The sequence below is a fragment of the Nerophis lumbriciformis genome, linkage group LG02 (genome assembly GCF_033978685.3).
Source record: "Nerophis lumbriciformis linkage group LG02, RoL_Nlum_v2.1, whole genome shotgun sequence".
Taxonomy (NCBI): Eukaryota; Metazoa; Chordata; class Actinopteri; order Syngnathiformes; family Syngnathidae; genus Nerophis; species Nerophis lumbriciformis.
Genome location: NC_084549.2, coordinates 39,963,352 through 39,984,178, shown reverse-complemented (window position 1 = coordinate 39,984,178; position 20,827 = coordinate 39,963,352). Strand labels below are relative to the sequence as shown.

Sequence of the window (20,827 nt, the reverse complement as noted above, 5' to 3'; positions counted from 1 at the left end):
ACTTTTATTGTGAAGACAGGAACTGTGCAGTCAGTCTTTAGGCTTACGGTTGCAATAAAAAATGGTCTTTTTTCCTTCACATTTTTGATTGATTGATTGGAACTTGTATTAGTAGATTGCACAGTACAGTACATATTCCGTACAATTGACCACTAAATGGTAACACCCCAATAAGTTTTTCAACTTGTTTAAGTCAGGTCATGTGACCCCTGGCTCTGTTTGATTGGTCCAACGTCACCAGTGACTGCATCTGATTGGTGGAACGGAGTGAACGTCACCAGTGACAGTATTTGTTGAAACGCAGGCACTATGAAGGTCTGTCTGACAGACCAAAACAAACAAAGCGTGCATTAACAGATCGATCAAAATTAGTAGCGAGTAGCGAGCTGAATGTAGATAAAAGTAGCGGAGTAAAAGTAGCGTTTCTTCTCTATAAATATACTCAAGTAAAAGTAAAAGTATGTTGCATTAAAACTACTCTTAGAAGTACAATTTATCCCAAAAGTTACTCAAGTAGATGTAACGGAGTAAATGTAGCGCGTTACTACCCACCTCTGACTATGCCTCACACTAAATGTCAAACATGTAATTTTCTTCCATGTTTCTCCTTTACTAGGTATCTCCATGTTTCTGTACTATTGCTCTATTCTATAGATTAAAAGAACTGCTGTGTCATGGCAAGCTCAGTCGTCCCCCTCCAAATGTTATTTTGTAGCGTGATGACCGCCGAAAATAAAGTCTAACCTTACGTAGCAGTGACGCGGCAAAGACTGTAATTGTTTGGCTTTTAGTACTTGTGCTGTGTTGATGCAATTCAATCATAAGGCATACTACCCACCTTTGCAAAATGCTTTCTTTGTTAGCAATTCAAGTATTGGAACACAGTACCAGTTACAATAACTCTGAAGTCCTCTCTAGTTACCATTGTTTATTAGCAACAAAGGAAACTAACAACATAAATCATGTTAAATTAAGTGTTATGGTTGTTTATCACCAGAAAACACTGCCCCGAGAATTTAATAACTGATGCGGAACTTTGAAAGACTCACGACGGCGCCACAAGGGACAGCGTAGCATCTACAGTACAAAGAAGCATAAACTAGCTGGAGCCACAACAGCGGGCTAAAAGAGCCGCAGGTTGCAGACCGATGGTCTAAGACATTGTGTGCGATTTACATCACCATGCGGTAGAACATCCTCTCATAATATACGATCTTTGGTCATGCACAGCCCGCTACAACTCTAACAACGTAACAAAAAAAAGTCCACTTTTACGTTAAACATTATCCAATCAGAAGTGTGTTGTCAACACAACGTTAACATCATACTGATGTAACTAATGTTGCTTTCACCTGGATGAAATTAATGTGAAACGCTATCGGTACAATGCTGTTGTCGTGTCACTCAGGTGCTGTCCCGCCCTAAATGGAGAACACGCTCTCTGCATAGGGCTTCGCGATCAGTGTGCAGGGCATTTTGCTTGAAGAAGCACAATAAAATGTTAATTATTGAATGACAAGGCACTTCATATAAAATTTTACCCCAAACATCATGCTCTGTCACTGATTAAAATATGAAAGCAACATTTCCTTCATTACTTCCGGTGGCTCCGTGGCGGATGTCATGTGGCAGATGTTATTAGTAATTGTAGTGCAAAGCATACGATCTTGGGACCCTGGTCGTGGTTGTGAATTTGGAATGTTTTTAAATATATCTTTTATTGATGTTAAACTTGTTGAATATGCTACATTTCTGGATGTTAATGAAAAGAGAGGACTATGACAAAATCATGCTGATTATCAAAGATGTTAGATAGTTATCTCCAAATTAAAGCTTTTGCTATTCTGGAAATTCATTGTGTTGCTCAAGGTGATATATTTTATATGGTGCTGGGATACCCATGATTTCAGAATTTCAAAGTTCCTCTTGGACATCCAATTTTTGACCTTGGTATTTGACAAATCCTAGTTACGGCCTTGAACGTTTTTTTTTTATGTTTTACTGAACTGCAAGTCATTAATTTGCTCAAAACTTGGTGACAGTAAGTATTAAAAACCTCTTTGCAATACTATAGCAAACAAGTAACAGATGTAAAGTAATATATATACATACATACATACATATACAGTATATATATGTATACGTGTATGTATATATATGTGTATACGTGTATGTATATATATATACACACACACACACACACATATATACACATATATATACACACACATATATATATATATATATATATATATATATATATATATATATATATATACACATATATATATATATATATAGTTATATACACATATATATATATCAATCAATCAATCAATCAATCAATCAATGTTTATTTATATAGCCCTAAATCACAAGTGTCTCAAAGGGCTGCACAAGCCACAACGACATCCTCGGTATAGCCCACATAAGGGCAAGGAAAAACTCACCCCAGTGGGACGTCGATGTGAATGACTATGAGAAACCTTGGAGAGGACCGCATATGTGGGTAACCCCCCCCCCTCTAGGGAGACCGAATGCAATGGATGTCGAGTGGGTCTAACATAATATTGTGAGAGTCCAGTCCATAGTGGATCCAGCATAACAGTAAGAGTCCAGTCCACAGTGGGGTCAGCAGGAAACCATCCCGAGCGGAGACGGGTCAGCAGCGCAGAGATGTTCCCAACCGATATACAGGCGAGCGGTCCACCCCGGGTCCCGACCCCGGACAGCTAGCACCCCATCCATGGCCACCGGATCTGTGTGTCTCCCCTTCCACAAGGGATAGGGGTATATATATATACACTGTATTTTCCGCACTATAAGGCGCAACGGATTATAAGGCGCACCTATGCATCCATTAGATGGAGCTGCGCTAAAGGGAATGTCAACAAAACAGTCAGATAGGTCAGTCAAACGTTATTAATAGATTACAAACCAGCATTCTGACAACTCTGTTCACTCCCAAAATGAATAAACAACTGTTTTATTATTTTCCCTGAGGTAAAGTCAGTGACGTGGAGTTTTGTTTATCTTCTAACAACAGCAAGGTATAACATGTAGTGCAACATTTATATCACATAGTGGAGGGGAACTTTTCCCTGATTCAATAACCACGTAAAAAACAGTGATACTGTTACGGTAAATCAAACGTTAGTGCAATCACAATATAGTAACACTCGAAATAGTGCAAAGCAATAACAATATCAATAACTCAACGTTGCTCAAACGTTAATGTCACACAACACGACACACAAAATAAACATGTAAAGCTCACTTTATGAAATTATTCCTCATCCACGAATCCCTCAAATTCTTCTTCTTCAGTGTCCGAGTTAAACACCATTGATTCGTTTATGTTAAATTATTTCGCTGCTGCTCTATTCCCGTGTTCTACTGCGTGACTGATCGTCTTAAGTTTAAACTCTGCGTCGTAAGCGTGTCTCTTAATAGGAGCCATTTTTGGGTTAGAAGCGCTTCTTCCTCTACGGGGGAAAAAGAAGTTGGCAGCTGTTTATCGTAGTTGCGAGACCTAAACTTTATGAAAATGAAGTTTAGGTTTGTTGTGGCTCAATATTGGTCCATATATAAGGCGCACCGGATTATAAGGCGCACTATCAGCTTTTGAGAAAATTGGAGGTTTTTGGGTGCGCCTTATAGTGCGGAAAATACGGTATATACATATTATATTAATAATGTAATAAAAGCACCCATAAACAACTTTACATAGTGCATCATTTACTTCTGCATTTACTCTTCCTTGGTTTACCCACAGTGGCTGTCCATTTCGAAAACGCATTCTTTAACTTATCTGTGGTAAACGCAGATAAACTTAGCCAGCAATTTGCTGTCTGTTGTTTGCTGTCCATGTAGCATTCATGCTAGCGGCGCCATCTTCATGTTCACGTTTCGCTTAAGGATGCTATTTTAAAATTGATGTGTGCTGATGATAAGAAGGTTTGTCACTGAAATATTAACAAATGACCTCAGTTTTATCTAGGATTCCATCGCCGTTAGTTTTGAATGCCACAATTGTACTCCGCTCTAACTAGCATCACACAGGCATGTGACGTGATTACTGCCTGTACAATGCGCGCCACCTTCCTGCTGTAAAAACAAACACTGTGACTAATCTTTATTCATTTATGATAACACAGTATTTTCTTATATTAATCACATTCTTTAACGAGTAAATGTTGACAACCCTAGTATTTTTGTAAATTGTGAGGAATCAGTATGTGGTATGTGCATGTAAAGCACATCATGTAAACACTGTTGTCACTGCAATCATGTCTTTCCCACATTATTGAAACAAATAATGTACAACATTGTAAAACATTTTTATGTTGGTGTGTGATGTGGTGTACACTGTATTGTCAGCGAGGTGTGTCACTGATTTGTACCTGTTTTTTCTGACTTCTCGGTTTCTAAGTGAAGGAGAATGTCAATGGCCCACTGAACCTGGTGCTGAGCATCCTCTTTAGATATGTTGTGAGAGTAAAGCCAGGCTCCAAATTGTAGCATGAAACCAACTTTTTGCCATTGGTTTTCTTCACTCTTACATGCCAAAACAAAGTACACAAACAAAGAAATATTGTAAATATATGATAGTTAAGGATGCCTACAGTATGTCAGAACTAAGGTTGCTGTAAAAACGTTGTAATGATGTCATGATTCCACAAGATGGTAGTAGGAGCATATATTTGTTGACCCCAACAAGCTACAAGCTTACCAATAAAGAGGTGAGAGATTTCTGGAAGCAATTCAGTTGCTGTTTTACATCGCAAGAAGAGAGTGCTACTTTGTGCCACATCAATGAACAATGCTGCTCTTCTTTGCCTTGCAACGTCTGCATGTCCATTAACACACTTTCACCTAGCCGTGCTTTCATCTGTATGCGATATTTCAGCAGATTTCTGGACAAATACAGAAAGCAATAACGTATGGATAAACTATCATTTGTAAAGTGTGTTTCATCTGCTCTCTATCGTCACTGGTTTATTTGGTTTACTCACAGTCTGTGTTTGGAGGAAGGCATATCTCTAACAGCATTATCCAGCAGCTGCAGAGCACCGTTCCAGTCTGTTTTGTCTATGTGTATTTGAAGCAACAGACAGTAAATCGATGATCTCAGGGTTAGGACTTCTTCATCTGCTCAGAGGTACAAAGAAAGAATAGTGCAAAAATATAATCTGTAATGTATGAGAAACATGTTACAAAATACTATTGAAATACAGAAACAAAAATCAATGTCGCTCTTACTTGGTGCTTCAGGTTTGGAATTCCCAGGAGGGACTGCTACCAAAGTCTGAGGACCTTTTACTTTGTCCTGTTTATGGAATAAAATAAATTAATATTTAAGAAGAGTAATTGGGAGTTTTCTAATATCCTCAAACTATTTCATAAGCGCAAAATACGGTAATTCAAAATCCTCACAAAAGCCACATTTGACTATCCATTTTTCCTCCCTGAGCTTCTCAACAAGTTCTGCCAACACATTAATACATTGCAACAGAATATATGTTTTGGAGCTCTGCTTCCTGTATACTTATGTTATTCAGAAATATAACATTAAATAAATAACACAAAACATTAGCAGCCATTATTTTCTCCAGTCCCTGTTCAAATCTCACTTTGGAAAACTAATTTAACAATGTACAGTAGATAAGTGCATGTGTTCTTACACTTGTATATTTGGTAAAAATGAGGATGAGTGCATTGAGAATTGCTTCCAGTGGCTCTCTAAGCTGGTGTCTTTCCTCAGGTGACTGTGATAGAGGTAGACAAGCATTCCAGTAATGTCTGGCAGCTCGAAGACAAAGTTCTGGACTCCCAGCCTTCTGTGCATACCTGTGAATGAGAGAATATACAGCACAAGATGGCCATAATCCATGTTATGTCTCATATCTGTGTTGAGTAACTAAATAATTACAAAAAAATAGCAGAAATAGCTCCATACAGGCTGTAAGTTATGTTAGTATGTATGTAAACCAAGGACAGCACCTGACACTAGACAGAAGCATGTCCATGCCTGTCATGTAAATATGTAAATTTCCAATGGACTCGTGAATTGTGCTCAAACCCCTCAGACAAGCAGCACTGCTGAGCATCTCATTCACTGCAGGTAAGCCATACCTAAGAATGTGAAGGGATAAATTAGCCACAAATCAGAAACCATTGATAAATCAAGTCCCCAGAACACCAAACATTGATAAAAATAATAAATAAATACATTCCAAGAAAGACATTACAAGCATCCATCTATTCATTCTTTATTGCTGGGCTGCACCCATGTGACCTGAAGGCATTTCCGGGTTACAGATGGTGGTCAGGGTCACACACTGCTGTTTATTTTCTTGCAGAAGTGCCAAATTTGTTGCATTTTGAAAGGTTTAGAGGTGTATATACAAGCCAGATAGCATGACAAAAATAAGTGAATGTAATGGAATGGATCCATACATTCTTACAAATACATACTTTACTGTAAAAGATTCATCATCACCGAAGTAGACTGTTCAAACTATCTAGTCGACAGCACTCCTCTTACACTCACTAGGAGTACAAAAGTATGGAGACACGTCATTTCTTTACATCTAGCTGTGTCCTGCATTCAGCAATGAAAAGAAATGTTAAGACTTATTCGTGCATTACGTAGCATTTAATTGCCGTGTACTGCTGTGATTGTGACCCATGAGAATAAGTGGTTATACAAAATGATCGGATGAAAGTTTAGTTTGTGCAGTTGTTCTCCTGTTTGCGAGCCAACTATTTTACAGTCATTTATAATTCATGTCTGCAGTTGTTTTAATTGTGTAAACTTAATATTGTGTCTCATTGTTTAGCTATTCAGCAATGTTTGGTTTCCAACAATATTAAGCAAAATCCAGTATGTCGTTGCTATATAATATGCAGCATACGAGAGACTATTTAGAGATATTTTCTTGTGGCTAAACATTGTATCAAAAATGCTATGCAAGAACAATGCATGCATCCAATTCATAAAGAAAACTGCTCATATGTAAATATATGGAGAATAAGAAAAGTACATAAAACAATTTTGAGGATTTTCATAGACAGTGACAAAGTGGTAACTGCAAACTTTGGCTCCACTTGACAACCATTCTGTGTTTTTGTTTATCTGTTTACCTTAAAGCCAAAACATCTATTGACACCATTTCCACAAGCAAAAACATCACATTTTCACTCTGCTTTCCATTGACTTATTGGTAGTAATACCCCGTGTTTGACCTCCATGTGCTTGTATCAAAAACAATAGCAACCGGACATAATGTCACATGCAAATCAGTAATATAGCTAGTCCTCTTTTGTGTCAAGGGTGAGCTAGAGTTTATCACGGGGGAAGGGGCTCACATCCTAAATTGGTCGAAAGTAAATCCCAGGGCACATATAGACAAACACTCACATTCACACCTATGGATAATTTAGAGTATATGACTAGCCTAATTTGCATGTTTATGGGATGTGAAAGGAAGTACCAAGACAGAACATGCAGAGTCAACACGATCTCACTGAGAGTCTGAACACCGTTGGCCCACATCACAAGCAATACTTGCTAAAGAACATTGACTGCTATTCTGCGAAATAAGCCCATGCACCCCGGTGAAGCTTTGCAAGCAAATAACTCACCCACTCCTCTATGTGTGAATTCCATAACAAAACATTGAGCTTAATATGAAGGCCATACGCATATTGGGGGTCTATTACTCTGAAGATACAGTATTATAATAACATGACAGATAGGTCGGTATCCTTACAAAAGGCAAGGGGTGGAGCTGAGGCAGCTTGCTGCAGCATCCTCAAGCAGCATCGCTTTTTTAGTGCAGTTCAACACTAAGCGGTACTCCTTGGCATGGTGGCAGAATGTGGCAAGTTGAGACCATATCTGCAACTCCACCACAGCATCAGTCCAGTTGCCATTAGACACCATGGTCACCAGCTTTGCATAAGACAAAAGCAACAAAAGGAAATATGTAAGACAATACTGTGATAAAGGAGGCAAGGGATTACGTTTAGTGGACAAGAGTGGAGAAAAACACAAAAAAATGACATGAAGGAATTATCTAGACAAGAGATGAGAACCAGTGGGACAAAAAAGGTTATAGCCAGAGACAGCGATAGGGGACAGATGAAGGATAATGAGGATAAGGGTGAGATAAGCGTTGATTTGGAATAAAGAAGGAACATTAAAAAGAGAGTAATGGGCCTTTAAAAATGATGGAATGTAATAAAGGACGCAGAGGTGAGACATTGTTACATAATGCTGGCATGCAACAAGGAAAAGTGCAGAAAAATCTAAAAGTATATATTTAGGGCAGAAAAAAGAAAGAAGAAGTAGAACCATCAAATGGAACAGAAAAGTAGCCAAGGCAATAAGTAAAGGCTAAATGTCTAAAGTGGGTGAACTACTGAGTAGATGTTATTAACCTACAATCAGAGGAAGACAGCTGCAGGGGCATATTAGAATATGTTGCTATGATCTATTAACTACTGACTGTATATCAGCAAAACATGAAGATATGAGTACGTACTGTTGAGAGACTGGGATCATAACTATCCAAGTTACTGGGAGTCTTATTGGACTGGAGCATCTCCACTTGAATCAGCACACGAGTCATTGGTGACATTTCTTCATTCTGACAATGCAAATTTGGAAAGTAATTCTTAAGAGTTTGTTGTATGCAGCACGTGTTGGGCATATATCACTATTTCTTCACATACTAAAGGTTGACTATGAGTTATCCACTCACTGATCTCAACACCTGAATGTTACTATGCATATTTAGCAACACATTGTTACAGTATTATAGTAGTAGTTTGTGGTAAAGTGCATCATGCTGAACCCCTTCTAGAATTATCACTGCTTACTTGCATTGATTTTGATTGTGCAACTGTACATCTTTGCAATGGTGAGTGTACATGTACCTTTGATGTATCAAATTATATTTCCCAATTACTGTGTATATTAAATATTAATCACAGCATAAAGGTCCTTTTTGATAATGCACAACTTGCTATTCAATCCCAAAACATTTCAAAATACATTCAATCACATTATATTTTGATATACTGTAAACGGCATGTATTATAAGACTGAGTTCTCAGTTAGCCTGGTTAGAAACCATCTAATTAGTTTTGCATCAAAATACATCAAATTAAGTGTTGTAGGAATGTGGTGCCTCATCAGTCAATTTGACAAATGTATAAAACTGCAATCCCCACATCATATGTGTCCCACTGTTAATGAGCAGCACAGGTAAATATGACATAGACATTATCACAAGGCTGTGAATACAATGCTATAATGTGGAAAAGGCAGGCGTAATTACATTGTTTATAGAGTGCATCATGAAGGCGATATTGGGGATCTTAGTACAGAATCTACAGCACATTCGGGGTCTCAAAAGTCTGGCTGTGAAAGCATTAATAGCCTGTGGCTTGTTTTTATTGGCCCATGGCCAACAGTACTGTAAAAACGAAACCAACCATGGCCCGCATTAGAACATTACAAAAAAGGAATTGTGCCACACCGAAAACAAAATTAAATGTTCCACAATATCACACTAATTGTCACCCAATGTAAAGGTTTAAATGTGCAAGTGCAAATCAATATATTAAAACAATATTTTTCTTTATATTTAATTTGTAGTTTTTTATGAAAAAGGTAACTCTTATGTTAATATTAGAATGCATTTCTTGTGTTTTTATCAATTTAATTAATCATTTATGATTATAGCTTATAGATTATAGCTAATACTGAAGTCAGAATCTAATTACATAAACCATTCATTTCCTGCCCCTTGTCCCTCTCAGGGTAGTGGAGGGGCTGGAGCCTATCACAGCTGCAGTCAGGCGGAAGGCAGGGTGGGGTACACCATGGACAAGTTGCCAGCTCATCGCAGGGCTAACACAGATAGACAGACAACATTCACACTCACATTCACACACTAGGGCCAATTTAGTGTTGCCAATCAGCCTATCCCCAGGTGCATTTCTTTGGAGGTGGGAGGAGGCCGAAGTACTCGGAGAGGATCCACGCAGTCACAGGGATGCACACGTCACACATGCAAACTCCTTACAGAAAGACTAATTACATTTGAAAAATTGTCAAATGTTGTAAATAGCCAATTACTGTAATTTAAAATGTCCCGATTATTTAAATCAGCCTGAATTAAAATCCTAACGTTTGCATGACAATCTAATTCAGAGGTCTTCTACAGGGGTCCGGGACCCTTAGGGGCTCTGCAGAGTAACTGCAAAGGGTTGTAAAAATGTTGTTTTATAAGAGTGAAAAAAAAAAAGTGTTCCCCTGCAATTTTTCCACAAACATAAATATATTAATATACAGTAACCATTAACATTGATCCAACAGCCTGTAGTAAAAAGATACATGCAGGCAGAAGACGTCTTTTAGTCAGCAATGCACTAGGTGTGTAACGGTATTGTAAATACCGAAGTATTGCAGTTTAAAAATCTTTACAATAATGCAGTAACGTCTAACGGTATAGGACAAAAACTTAGTGAGCAAAGCTTTTTTCTGGCACTTTTTTCCAGAAAAAAAACGTGATAACATTGTACTGTGAGATTTTGATATTGTTACATCCCTACAAAGCACACATTCAGTGACACTCAGGATCTCCTTCAAGCAGCTTATTCACCTGTTCCCATTGCTGCTGTGCCAATAAACAAGGTTATTTTCGGACCAGTTTCATTCAATACTCCATTTTATACAAGATATATGAGTAGGGAGTCCATGGCAAGAACATTTTTTTTTTAACTGTCCTAATTTATTAGAATTTCTACCTGTACAATATTTATCTTCTTGACCACAGTAGTTAGGTTTGAGCATGTTTAATAAACAACAAAAGAGACTACTGTATTTTTCAATGCTTCTGTGCGCTTGAAATATGCACTGTAGTTTTGGCCAAAAACATTCCGCCTCTTTTTTAGTTAGACAGCACAAAACATTAAGCGGAAACTTTTAGTTTTGATGCACTGCTATCTGTGATCTACTGTAGCTTTCTGTATAGGGATGCAATCTGCCTCCAAAATAATACATATTGTTTCTTCTTGATTTGTTGCAAAAACACTGTTTTGGTGGCACTCATAATAAAACATGAGCTTAAATTGTAAATGAAAGTATACTAATGTTGACAATACGTGTCATATAATGCAGTTAACAAATAATACTGGGTCATATTGCTTTTACAAATGGAGCATATGTATAATACCTACTAACGATCAAAAAGGGTCTTGGTTCAACTCTTATCAAGCTTAATCAATGTGTGTGCCTAAATGTGCTATTAATAAATGACAAATTAAGAGGAGTTGGCCATGCGATCATTGCATGTACAAGGATTTGGGTTTTGCTCTCAAAGTCTTCTTGTATCCTTAGAATTATAAACAATAACAAACGACCGAAAAATTCCCAAAGAAAAATCTAATCACTTTATTGTTATTTATACACTAATACTATACCGGATATCAATAGTATCGACATCTGGATCGTTCAACACTACTTAACATTGAAACTTTAATGGTTAACTTTCATGTGTCGTCATGCACAGTGTGTGTGTGTCTACCATGCTTAGCCATTCATTTTCCTCTGGTCCTCCAGTCATAGATGGTGGTTCACTGCATTTCTCAAATCGCCGTGAATCGTGTCTGAATGATGATGGAAAGCCTTGTTTATAATGTTTTGAACACTGTGCCAACGCAAGTTGCTGCAGTGTTATCAGCAATCTTCCAAAAAGATGGCCGGGTTCTCCAATCTCTACATCAACCGTAGTGCCTCTGTGTAGCTCCGTTACAAGCCCGGGATGCTTCCGTGTTTAACTTTGCCACATCCTTATAATTATCTTGTTTACATTAGGAATGTCCATGAGGAAAATGTGACTGGAGGATTTGGACTTTGTTAACACAGTGTTATCATGGATCTTACGGCAGAAATACAGAGGTGGCCATCAATTACACGGTGAGAGGCATTTTGAACATGGCCAATTTCAAACCGCCAAGACAGTCACAACATTTTTTACATGTTTAATTATTTGTTTTACTCTCCGCGGTTCTCAGATGGCGGATGAGTGACGGATGTTCAGGTTTTGTGTTCGGTGTTAATTCGGTCTTTGGCAGAGCACGGCGAATTGCCAAATTGTCATGAACCGCCATCTAAACCGGCAATGTGTGAACCCCCATTTAGACGCGGCGTTTAGACAATGCCTTCAGCTTGCTGTCAAGTTCAAGCAGATGTTCTGGCAAGACACACACCCTCCTGGAATTCATGTATAGCAAGTAATCTAGAAATGTAATTGTGACTTCCTGTGCATGCATCCCTTTTGAAGTAATCTTTCAAGTAAGTACAATCTTTAGGCATGTTAACGCTGGGACACAGCTGGTAAAGATAGGCTGGGCTTAGCAGCTCATCAGCCAATCAGTAAATGAAGACAAATTTCGGCCCGATCCGATCCAATGACTAACATAGATTAGTCTGGTCTGACAAGTAAAATGGCACCTTTTCATCCATGTCAATATTGCCGCCAGCCTGCTGCTGCAGGATGTTCTTGATCTGCACCCAGGTGGTCACTACTTGCTTCTGTACAGCGATTGGAACTGTCTCCCCTCTGGGGTTGCAGATGGGTATGGTCAGGGCGTAGTCACATAGCTGTGGGGACAAAGCGGTGATATTGTATATGATTTACAGCAATTAAAAGCTTATTAAACAGAGGTTCAACCTGTCATCAGCAGGCTTGTTGTTGCACTGCAAACTCTTATCCATGAAGTGAATTACTTGAGTACCAGTTTGGCTGTAGGGTAAACTAGTGGGAAGCATTTGGTGGCCTCACGGTCAGGAGATTGAGAGTTTAAATCTGTTCTCCCTGTGCATACTACCGCTTCCGCCCTATACATATGCTGTTCATATTGTTTGCCTTCACAGTATCGTTCGGGTCAATTTTGACCTTGACTGAAAATTCTGTCAAACATAGCCTATGTCACAGGAATTTGTTATTAATTCTTAATAAATGTTTTAGAAAGGACGCAGAGTGACCTTTTTAAAATATTGCGTTAGGACAAGACATTTCCTTTTTGAAGACTAGCAGGTGTCTGTTTTTGCAGGAACCTGGGCAAATGTGTTGTGAACACAGAGTCCTCATGTGTTGACATCCCTCTTGATCCACTGTCTGATAAAAAAATCATGCAAACATGACCAAGTTTCAATAATCCCAAACATTATCATGTTGCTTGATTTTACCAACACTGGTAGGGCTAAAATCCATCTAAGTACGGTAGGTATTAATCTGACCCGAAAAAGCCTTAGTGGACAAATATTTGAAGCATTACATGTATATCTGTTTATGCTTTTGTATCTTTTAGGTTACTTTAGTAAAAGTAATACAATGTCAGGCTTATAAAATGACGTTTTTGACCCAGAGAGAATCCCTATGACCTCAGAGGTTCAGCTGTCTTCCAGAAAGCTAAGATAAGAACAAGCTTAAAAAGTAGATGAGTTTCTGTCAGGGGGGTTCAACTGTGGAACAGCTTGGATGATTCCTTAAAATGGTCCAGTTCCATTCACACATTTAAAAAACACTTTAAGACCAATGTCTTGAAAAAAATATATAACTCTTGAATCAACACAGTAGTTAATACTATGATCAATGTTAATTAAAATACTAAATGTGGGATATAAATAATAATGGAAGTATAATTGTTCGTATATAGTATATAAATTGGTACAAAGGCTTAACACGCGTACAAGGATATTTCACATGCCTTTACTGTGTATATAATTGAACAGTGTTCATATTGTGTATAATGTGTATTTATAATATGTTGTACAAAAGACATTTCATAATTTTCGGAAGTTCATCTTGTACTTGACATTGTTTATAGGGTTAGGCGCAATAAGTGTTCAACTTCAGCCTAAACCCTTTCGGTCTGCAACATTTTCATTTTCAATCTATGAATGTACAACTGTTGTTTATTTTGTTGACCATTGACCGAAGAATAATAAACTAAACGTTTAAGATATGTTAAATGTCAAAATAGGTAAACTTTGACTGGAACAGTATATGAGGCTTAAGCACGCCAATATGTTTGGCCTGTTCCACTAAGTGTCACCCTAGTTTATTGGGACACAAGAGCCTTTAAAGAGGCTATATAGACAAGTGAAATGAAAACAATGGCGCAATAAAACACTGCCACTTAACACGCACCAACATACCTCTCGTGCTTTGTGGACTTTTTGGAAAATATCAGGGTCGAGCATACCAGCTTGGACAGCAGTCACCTTCTCAGATTTGGTTTTGCCCTTGTCTTGTGGCGGGGCTTGCTCCACATTGTCAGGTAACTCCAGATGCTGGATCAAACCTCGAGCCACAACGTCACACAGTAGCACCAACAGAGCACGATTACTAGGAAAAACAAAATAAATATCTCAAAATGATTTGAGATATAATTAAATAATATCAAAAGTAAGTTATGCAAAACAATGTACAAATCATTCCTACCCAATGGACTCTTGGAGCATCTCTACCAGGCTTTGGAACGTGGGAATGAGACATTTATAGTCTCCACTAACCAGCAAGTGCTTGTTGTAGTTCCACGAGTAAATGGATGCATTTGCCACAAGCCACGGTTCCTTAATCTGTGTGCCAAGCTCAGCTGCTCGCAAGAACGTAGAGGAGGCATAAGCAGACAAAAATTGGATCCAGTCCCTGTGTGAGGTAGGGTAAAGTAAATAGCAATATAAAAATGTATACATCCATTGGCTACTGCCATCTTCATTCGCTTATTTGGGGTTGGATAGTGGGGGCAGCAGCCTAAGCAGACTTCCCTCTTCCCAGCTATATTGTCCAGCTACTTCGAAGGTTTTCCAGGCCAACAATGAGACATAGTCTCTCCAACGTGGCGTGGGTCTTTGTCGTGGGCCCCATACCAGTCGGATGTTCCCTGAACAATCAGATGCCATAGCCACCTCATCTGGTTCCTCTAGATGTGGAGGAGCACCGACTTTACTTCGTGCTGCCCCCGAATTAGTTGATTTTGACCGCAAAAATTGACTCTACGAGAAGAGCCCCGCCATCCTACGGAATAAATTAATTGTTGCAGTTTGGAATCGCCATCTTGTCCTTTCAGTCACAACCCTAAGCTAATGAATGTAGATTAACTGGTAAGCTCTGCTCATTTTTCACCACGACAAACCGATGCAGAGACCACATCACTGCTGACCCTGCATTGACACATGAAATCTATTTGAAATTCAATATTTGGCAAATGAGGGGACGGCGTGGCGAAGTTGGTAGAGTGGCCGTGCCAGCAATCGGAGGGTTGCTGGTTACTGGTTACTGGGGTTCAATCCCCACCTTCTACCATCCTAGTCATGTCCGTTGTGTCCTTGGGCAAGACACTTCACCCCTTGCTCCTGATGGCTGCTGGTTAGCGCCTTGCATGGCAGCTCCCGCTATCAGTGTGTGAATGTGTGTGTGAATGGGTGAATGTGGAAAAACTGTCAAAGCGCTTTGAGTACCTTGAAGGTAGAAAAGCGCTATACAAGTATAACCCATTTATCATTTATAAATGTTAATTTCGTAGTCGATACTGTAGATAGCGCTGCCTTACTTTCACTGTTAAAGGGGAACTGCACTTTTTTTTGGAATGTTGCCTATCGTTCACAATCATTATGAAAGACATGACGACTGATGGATTTTTTTTAATGCATTCTAAATATTAATTACATTCAATCAAAAGTTGGCTTACAATGGAGCCTAAGGAAGCCATTCAATTATGCCTATAGATCCCCTAAAAACATCCAAACACCTTCATTAGGGTTCTATAAACATGATGTAAGTATATATATATATATATATATATATATATATATATATATATATATATATATATATATATAATGTAGTAACGGGCACATTTATGATAACAGTTAATATTTACATATTTTGATCATTTAAAGCATATGCAGTCAAAGTGTCCTAACTTGTCGGACTATATCCTCAGCCATCTACTTTTCAGGTGAGAGGCATGATTTATGATCTACAATAAACTCACAGGGAAGCGAGGAAACAGCAGACAACTCGATGATGTAACCAGAGGGACACACGGAAGTGATCACATTGCCGCTTTAAATAGTTCAACTTTTAGCCTTTATAATAACAATATCACCAATACTTGGTTAATATTCAAGTCACGAAATGTAAATAGAGTTTTGTTGACGCTTTTGAATGATTATTTATCGGATTTTATGGCCGGAATAGTGAAGCTCACATTAGCTCCTCCGTAAGCGGACATTTATTTAGGTTTTTTAAAATTTAGAATGCATTTTAAAAAATCCATCCGTCATCATGTCTTACATAATGATTGGGAACTATCGGCAAAATTCCAAACAACGTGCAGTTCCCCTTTAAACTGGATTATTACTGGATACTGACAATGTGTTTTTATTTGGGATCGACTGATTATTGGTGTAGAAATTTGGCATTTTGATATATATCGATATATTGCTGGGTTGCATATTACGTCACATCCGTTTTTCTTCTTTGCAGCTTAATTCACATGATGGTCAACCAGCTTGAGCGTAGCATTGAAACGAGTGAGGGTGAGTGTAGCGTTTGAGCTGAACATGTCATGTTGGTGTTCTGTTCTTGGGTGTTCCAATCGTTAAAACAGAGAGATAGGAAAGAGCTTTCAAAGAGTCCCGAAATAAGTGGTTGATAAAAGTATTAAAGCCAGGGAAAAAAAACAAAGTGCGTTGATGGAAATGGCTCTTAGAAATATCACTGTTGTCTGCAGCAATCACTTTGTAAAATTTATGTTTGAACATTTGATTTGTTTGGGAAACTTTCTGTGATGCAATCAAGTTTATTCTTTACTTTATTAGTAGTGTTTGAGAGCAGAGCTAAACATAAGAAGAGGACAAGAGATTGCATTAGTTAAGTGTTATTTTGTAGTTACTATGCCTAAATATAACAACAAAGACCTAGTTGTGCAATTAAACTAACGTCATGGTAAGTCCTAATAATAAATATTGTGTTTGTTGTCGATTTTCATAACAGAAGCTAAAAGCTTGTTGTGCAGGAAAGCCAAGTACTTTATTGACACAGATGACCTTATCATAGCGTCTTTGTTCTTTGGTGATATTTATTAGGATCAAGAAAATATCCCTAAAAGTTTTAATAAACCAGATGAATAAATATTTCGTAGGCTCAACAGCATATACTGAATTTTAGTGCAAACATTGCTGAACAACAGTGACATCTATAGCTAAATAATCAGACAAAATATAAACTTCACACCATAAAAACACTTGCAGACATGAACTGTAGATGAGACTAATATTTGTAGCAGGAAATCAACTGCAAACAAATTTATAATTGTTCTCATTAGCGTCACGTTTACAGCAGCAAGGCACTTGTTACGTCAATCAAATACGTTACGTTACTGAGCGATGAACAAATAAATCCAACTGTATCTTTCACATATTAATGCTTAATTTGTGGACCCCTCAGATGGAAAGACATTATGTGCCTCCATTCTTTTCTTCTCTAAATACAGCGAGTGTCGAATTAAGTGAGGTTGTAGCAAGTAATAATGTATTGGTGATTATAAATCTTAAAACCATATATTATTCTTAAGAGTATAAAAATCCACTCATCGCACAAAAAAAAAAAATTGTGATCGCTTATATATTTGCCTCTAAACCTTTCAAAATACCGCCAAATCTGCACTGATTCAGGTGAATAAACAGGGACTCTAGAACAGGGGTGCCCATTATGTCGATCGTGAGCTACCGGGCGATTGCGGACGGTGTCAGTCGATCGCCAGCCAAGCATTAAAAAATAGACCTTAAAATAACATAAATCTTCACCATGACGTCACTTCATTGACGGCACCTGAGGATCTTGTGAGATGACCCTGGCTGCTACGAGCTCAGTATGGAGAAAAAATAACCGTCAATAGGCAAACAACACTTTTTATTTCAACAGACTCTTGTGCCATACCTGCTGTCAAAAGCCTGAAGACAGACTGTACAGTTCCTGTTTTCAAAATAAAAGTACTGCTTCATCCTTCCTGCGCAAACAAAATAAGAGGCTCAGAAAGCTAGCGCACACAAGCTAGCAAGCTACGGAGTTTGCCGTCAATGTATTTCCTGTTAAGGATACGAGTGTGGAAGCTGGACAAATAAGATGCAAAAAAACAACCACTTTCATGTGGTATCGGACAGAAAGGATGACTTTTTTTGTCCATCACAATGTAAAATTGAAAATGTCCGAGTTATCAGCACAACTGTGAATCTTGTCTGGTGTGTGTGTGTGTGAATGTGTATATATATATATATATATATATATATATATATATAGGCCGCTATATATATATATATATATATATATAGGCCGCTAATTTTTTCCTACACTTTAAACTCTGTGGCTTATAAGACAAAGCGGCTAATTTACGGATTTTCCTTCGCTGGCGGACATTATGAAAATAATCATATAAAAAATGTTTAAAAAAAACAAACACTGAGAGGGTGTTTAATTATTTGTGCTATGGCGCCATCTGTTGGACGAGTTCCCTCACTGCAGGTGCTGAAGTGTCTTTCTATTTACCAGCATTTTTCTTTTTCCAACCGGAGTGCCCCTAGTCTTTTAGCCATCCATAGCGAATTCTCATTCATCACTCGAAGCAACGTTTGTAAATTTTACAGTATAACTAAAACTGTTTATACTTACTAAACCGTCCCATGTGTGATGTCTGTAATGTGTTTTCATGCATATTTGTACGTGCTATCATAATGTAATGACTCTATCATCGTTGGCATTAGCTAATATGCTAACACATTTCCAAGTGTCTGTGTTCGTATTATTAACTTAGAACAGAATTCTTTTTGTGTTGCTTTAGTTTCACAAATTCCTCAGTAAACTCAATAAGACGTCATTGTGGAGGTATTGAGTCTGTTTAGCTTAGGGGTGTCCAAAAGTTTTGCTCTGGGGGCCGCATTGGACACATATATGTGTATGTATATATATATATATATATATATATATATATATATATATATATATATATATATATATATATATATATATTAGGGGTGTAACTGTATTTGTATTGAACCGTTTTGGTACGGGGGGTTCGGTTCGGTTCGTAGGTGTACCGAACGAGTTTCCACACGAACATATAAAGTAGCCGCCTAAGCTAAAGTCTTAACAAGCTGCTCCGATTCCTTCTGCCTGTCTCTGTCAGTCCTCTACACAGCACCCAGCCTTGTCCCACCCACACAACCATCTGATTGGTTACAAACAGATCGGTAACAGCCAATCAGCAGGACTCTCCCCAAATTATAATAAACACCTCCCAGTCAACTACTAGTAACATCACTATGAGCCCGTTGATATTCTAGAAATATAAACTGCTGCTCAGCTCGCTCATAGTTCTGGCTTGAGGTGATGGCTAATTCGCTTTTAGCGTAACGTTAGCTCATTTTGCGGTGTGTGTGTGTGTGCGTGTGTGTGTGGGGGCTAGCGGGTATGACCCGGAGGGTGATGTGATGCGTCTAGTGCAGCCATCCTTGAATAGCATAGTTGCATGCCTGTCTGCACTTTCTTTTAAAGTGTACATAGACGCTTCTAAAGACGCTGTTGGAGCAGTGCTGGTTCAGGAGGATGGTGGTCTGGAGAGAGTAGTAGCCTACGCCAGCCAGGCCCTCACACACACACACAGAAAAGATGGTCTACGTTTGACAGAGAACTTTGGGCTGTAGCGTGGGCGGTGCGTGAGTTCAAACATTATGTGGGGAAGATCGGCGTTCTCCATCATCACTGACCATCGCCCTTTGTTGGGCCTCAGACACATGGCTATTGATAATGACCCTACCGGACGAAGAAGCAGGTGTGTGCTGGAGCTGGATCCGTTCGACTGGACCATGGTGCACAAAGACGGCTCCCGCCATAAAAACGCTGATGCACTGTCCCGTCGGCCGGCGACTCCTGATCCCGTTGAGCTAGACACTACAGCAGCAGGACTGCACACCGTGGCTTCCGTGGGGGCATCAGATGGCTGTCTGTCCGCAGACGGAGAGCAGGCAGACATGGCTTCTCGATATTCTCTCTGTGGTGCTGAGGGAAAGTTGCAGTCACTACAGCCAGCAAGGACAGGACACAGACATTTGTACGGTGCTGGCTTGGCTGGAATAGGGTGTTCCCCGTCGACCTCGAAGACTCCCCCGCAGGTCTTCCGCCGGTGTAAGGAAGTTATGGAATGGGTTTCACCGGCTGTCAGTTAAGGAGGGACTGTTGTGTCGTACGACACTGCCTGCGACCGTGGGAGAGCCGCAAATTCAAGTTGTGGTTCCCGCCTCCATGGTGCCGGAGCTTCTGCAACAGATACATGGGGGGCCGGCCGCTGCCCATTTTTCCGCGGAATGTGTGTGGGAAAGGGTCCGGCAACCTTACAACTGGCCCTTCATGCTGACAGACATCCGACGGTGGTGTGAGCAGTGCAGAGCGTCTCAGACCCGCAGGTGCCAGGTCCCCGGGCCAAGGGCTCTCATGGGGGGGTCCCAGGTTTGTCGCCCCCTCCAGAGGGTGGCCATGGACATTCTGGAGTTGCCCTTAACGTCCCGGGGGAACAGATATGTTTTAGTGGTGGAGGACTACTTCACTAAGTTTGTCACACCGTATGCACTGCCCAACCAAACAGCTCACACTGTCGCTCGCTGCCTGTTTGAGGACTATGTTTTGGTGCATGGTGTCCCCGAAATCCTGCATAGCGACCAGGGTCGCCAGTTCGAAGCGGAAGT

General features: G+C 39.3%; 1 protein-coding gene across 9 annotated transcripts in view; it reads right to left on the bottom strand.

The window, feature by feature from the left end:
- cfap46 (cilia and flagella associated protein 46) overlaps nt 1-20,827 on the bottom strand; it is a 130,722-nt gene that overhangs the window by 75,766 nt on the left and 34,129 nt on the right. For all 9 annotated transcript variants that reach the window (XR_009815447.2, XM_061962663.1, XM_061962679.1 and 6 more), the window contains 11 exons: nt 14,526-14,732; nt 14,240-14,429; nt 12,530-12,679; nt 8,550-8,654; nt 7,776-7,957; nt 6,004-6,135; nt 5,685-5,850; nt 5,263-5,329; nt 5,016-5,151; nt 4,733-4,916; nt 4,404-4,557 (listed from right to left, as the gene is read on the bottom strand). Coding sequence is in view for 8 of the 9 variants with exons in the window: in XM_061962663.1 (XP_061818647.1) it covers nt 4,404-4,557; nt 4,733-4,916; nt 5,016-5,151; nt 5,263-5,329; nt 5,685-5,850; nt 6,004-6,135; nt 7,776-7,957; nt 8,550-8,654; nt 12,530-12,679; nt 14,240-14,429; nt 14,526-14,732 (1,673 nt within the window). In the remaining variant the exon portion in view is untranslated. The remainder of the gene's footprint in view (nt 1-4,403; nt 4,558-4,732; nt 4,917-5,015; nt 5,152-5,262; nt 5,330-5,684; nt 5,851-6,003; nt 6,136-7,775; nt 7,958-8,549; nt 8,655-12,529; nt 12,680-14,239; nt 14,430-14,525; nt 14,733-20,827) is intronic.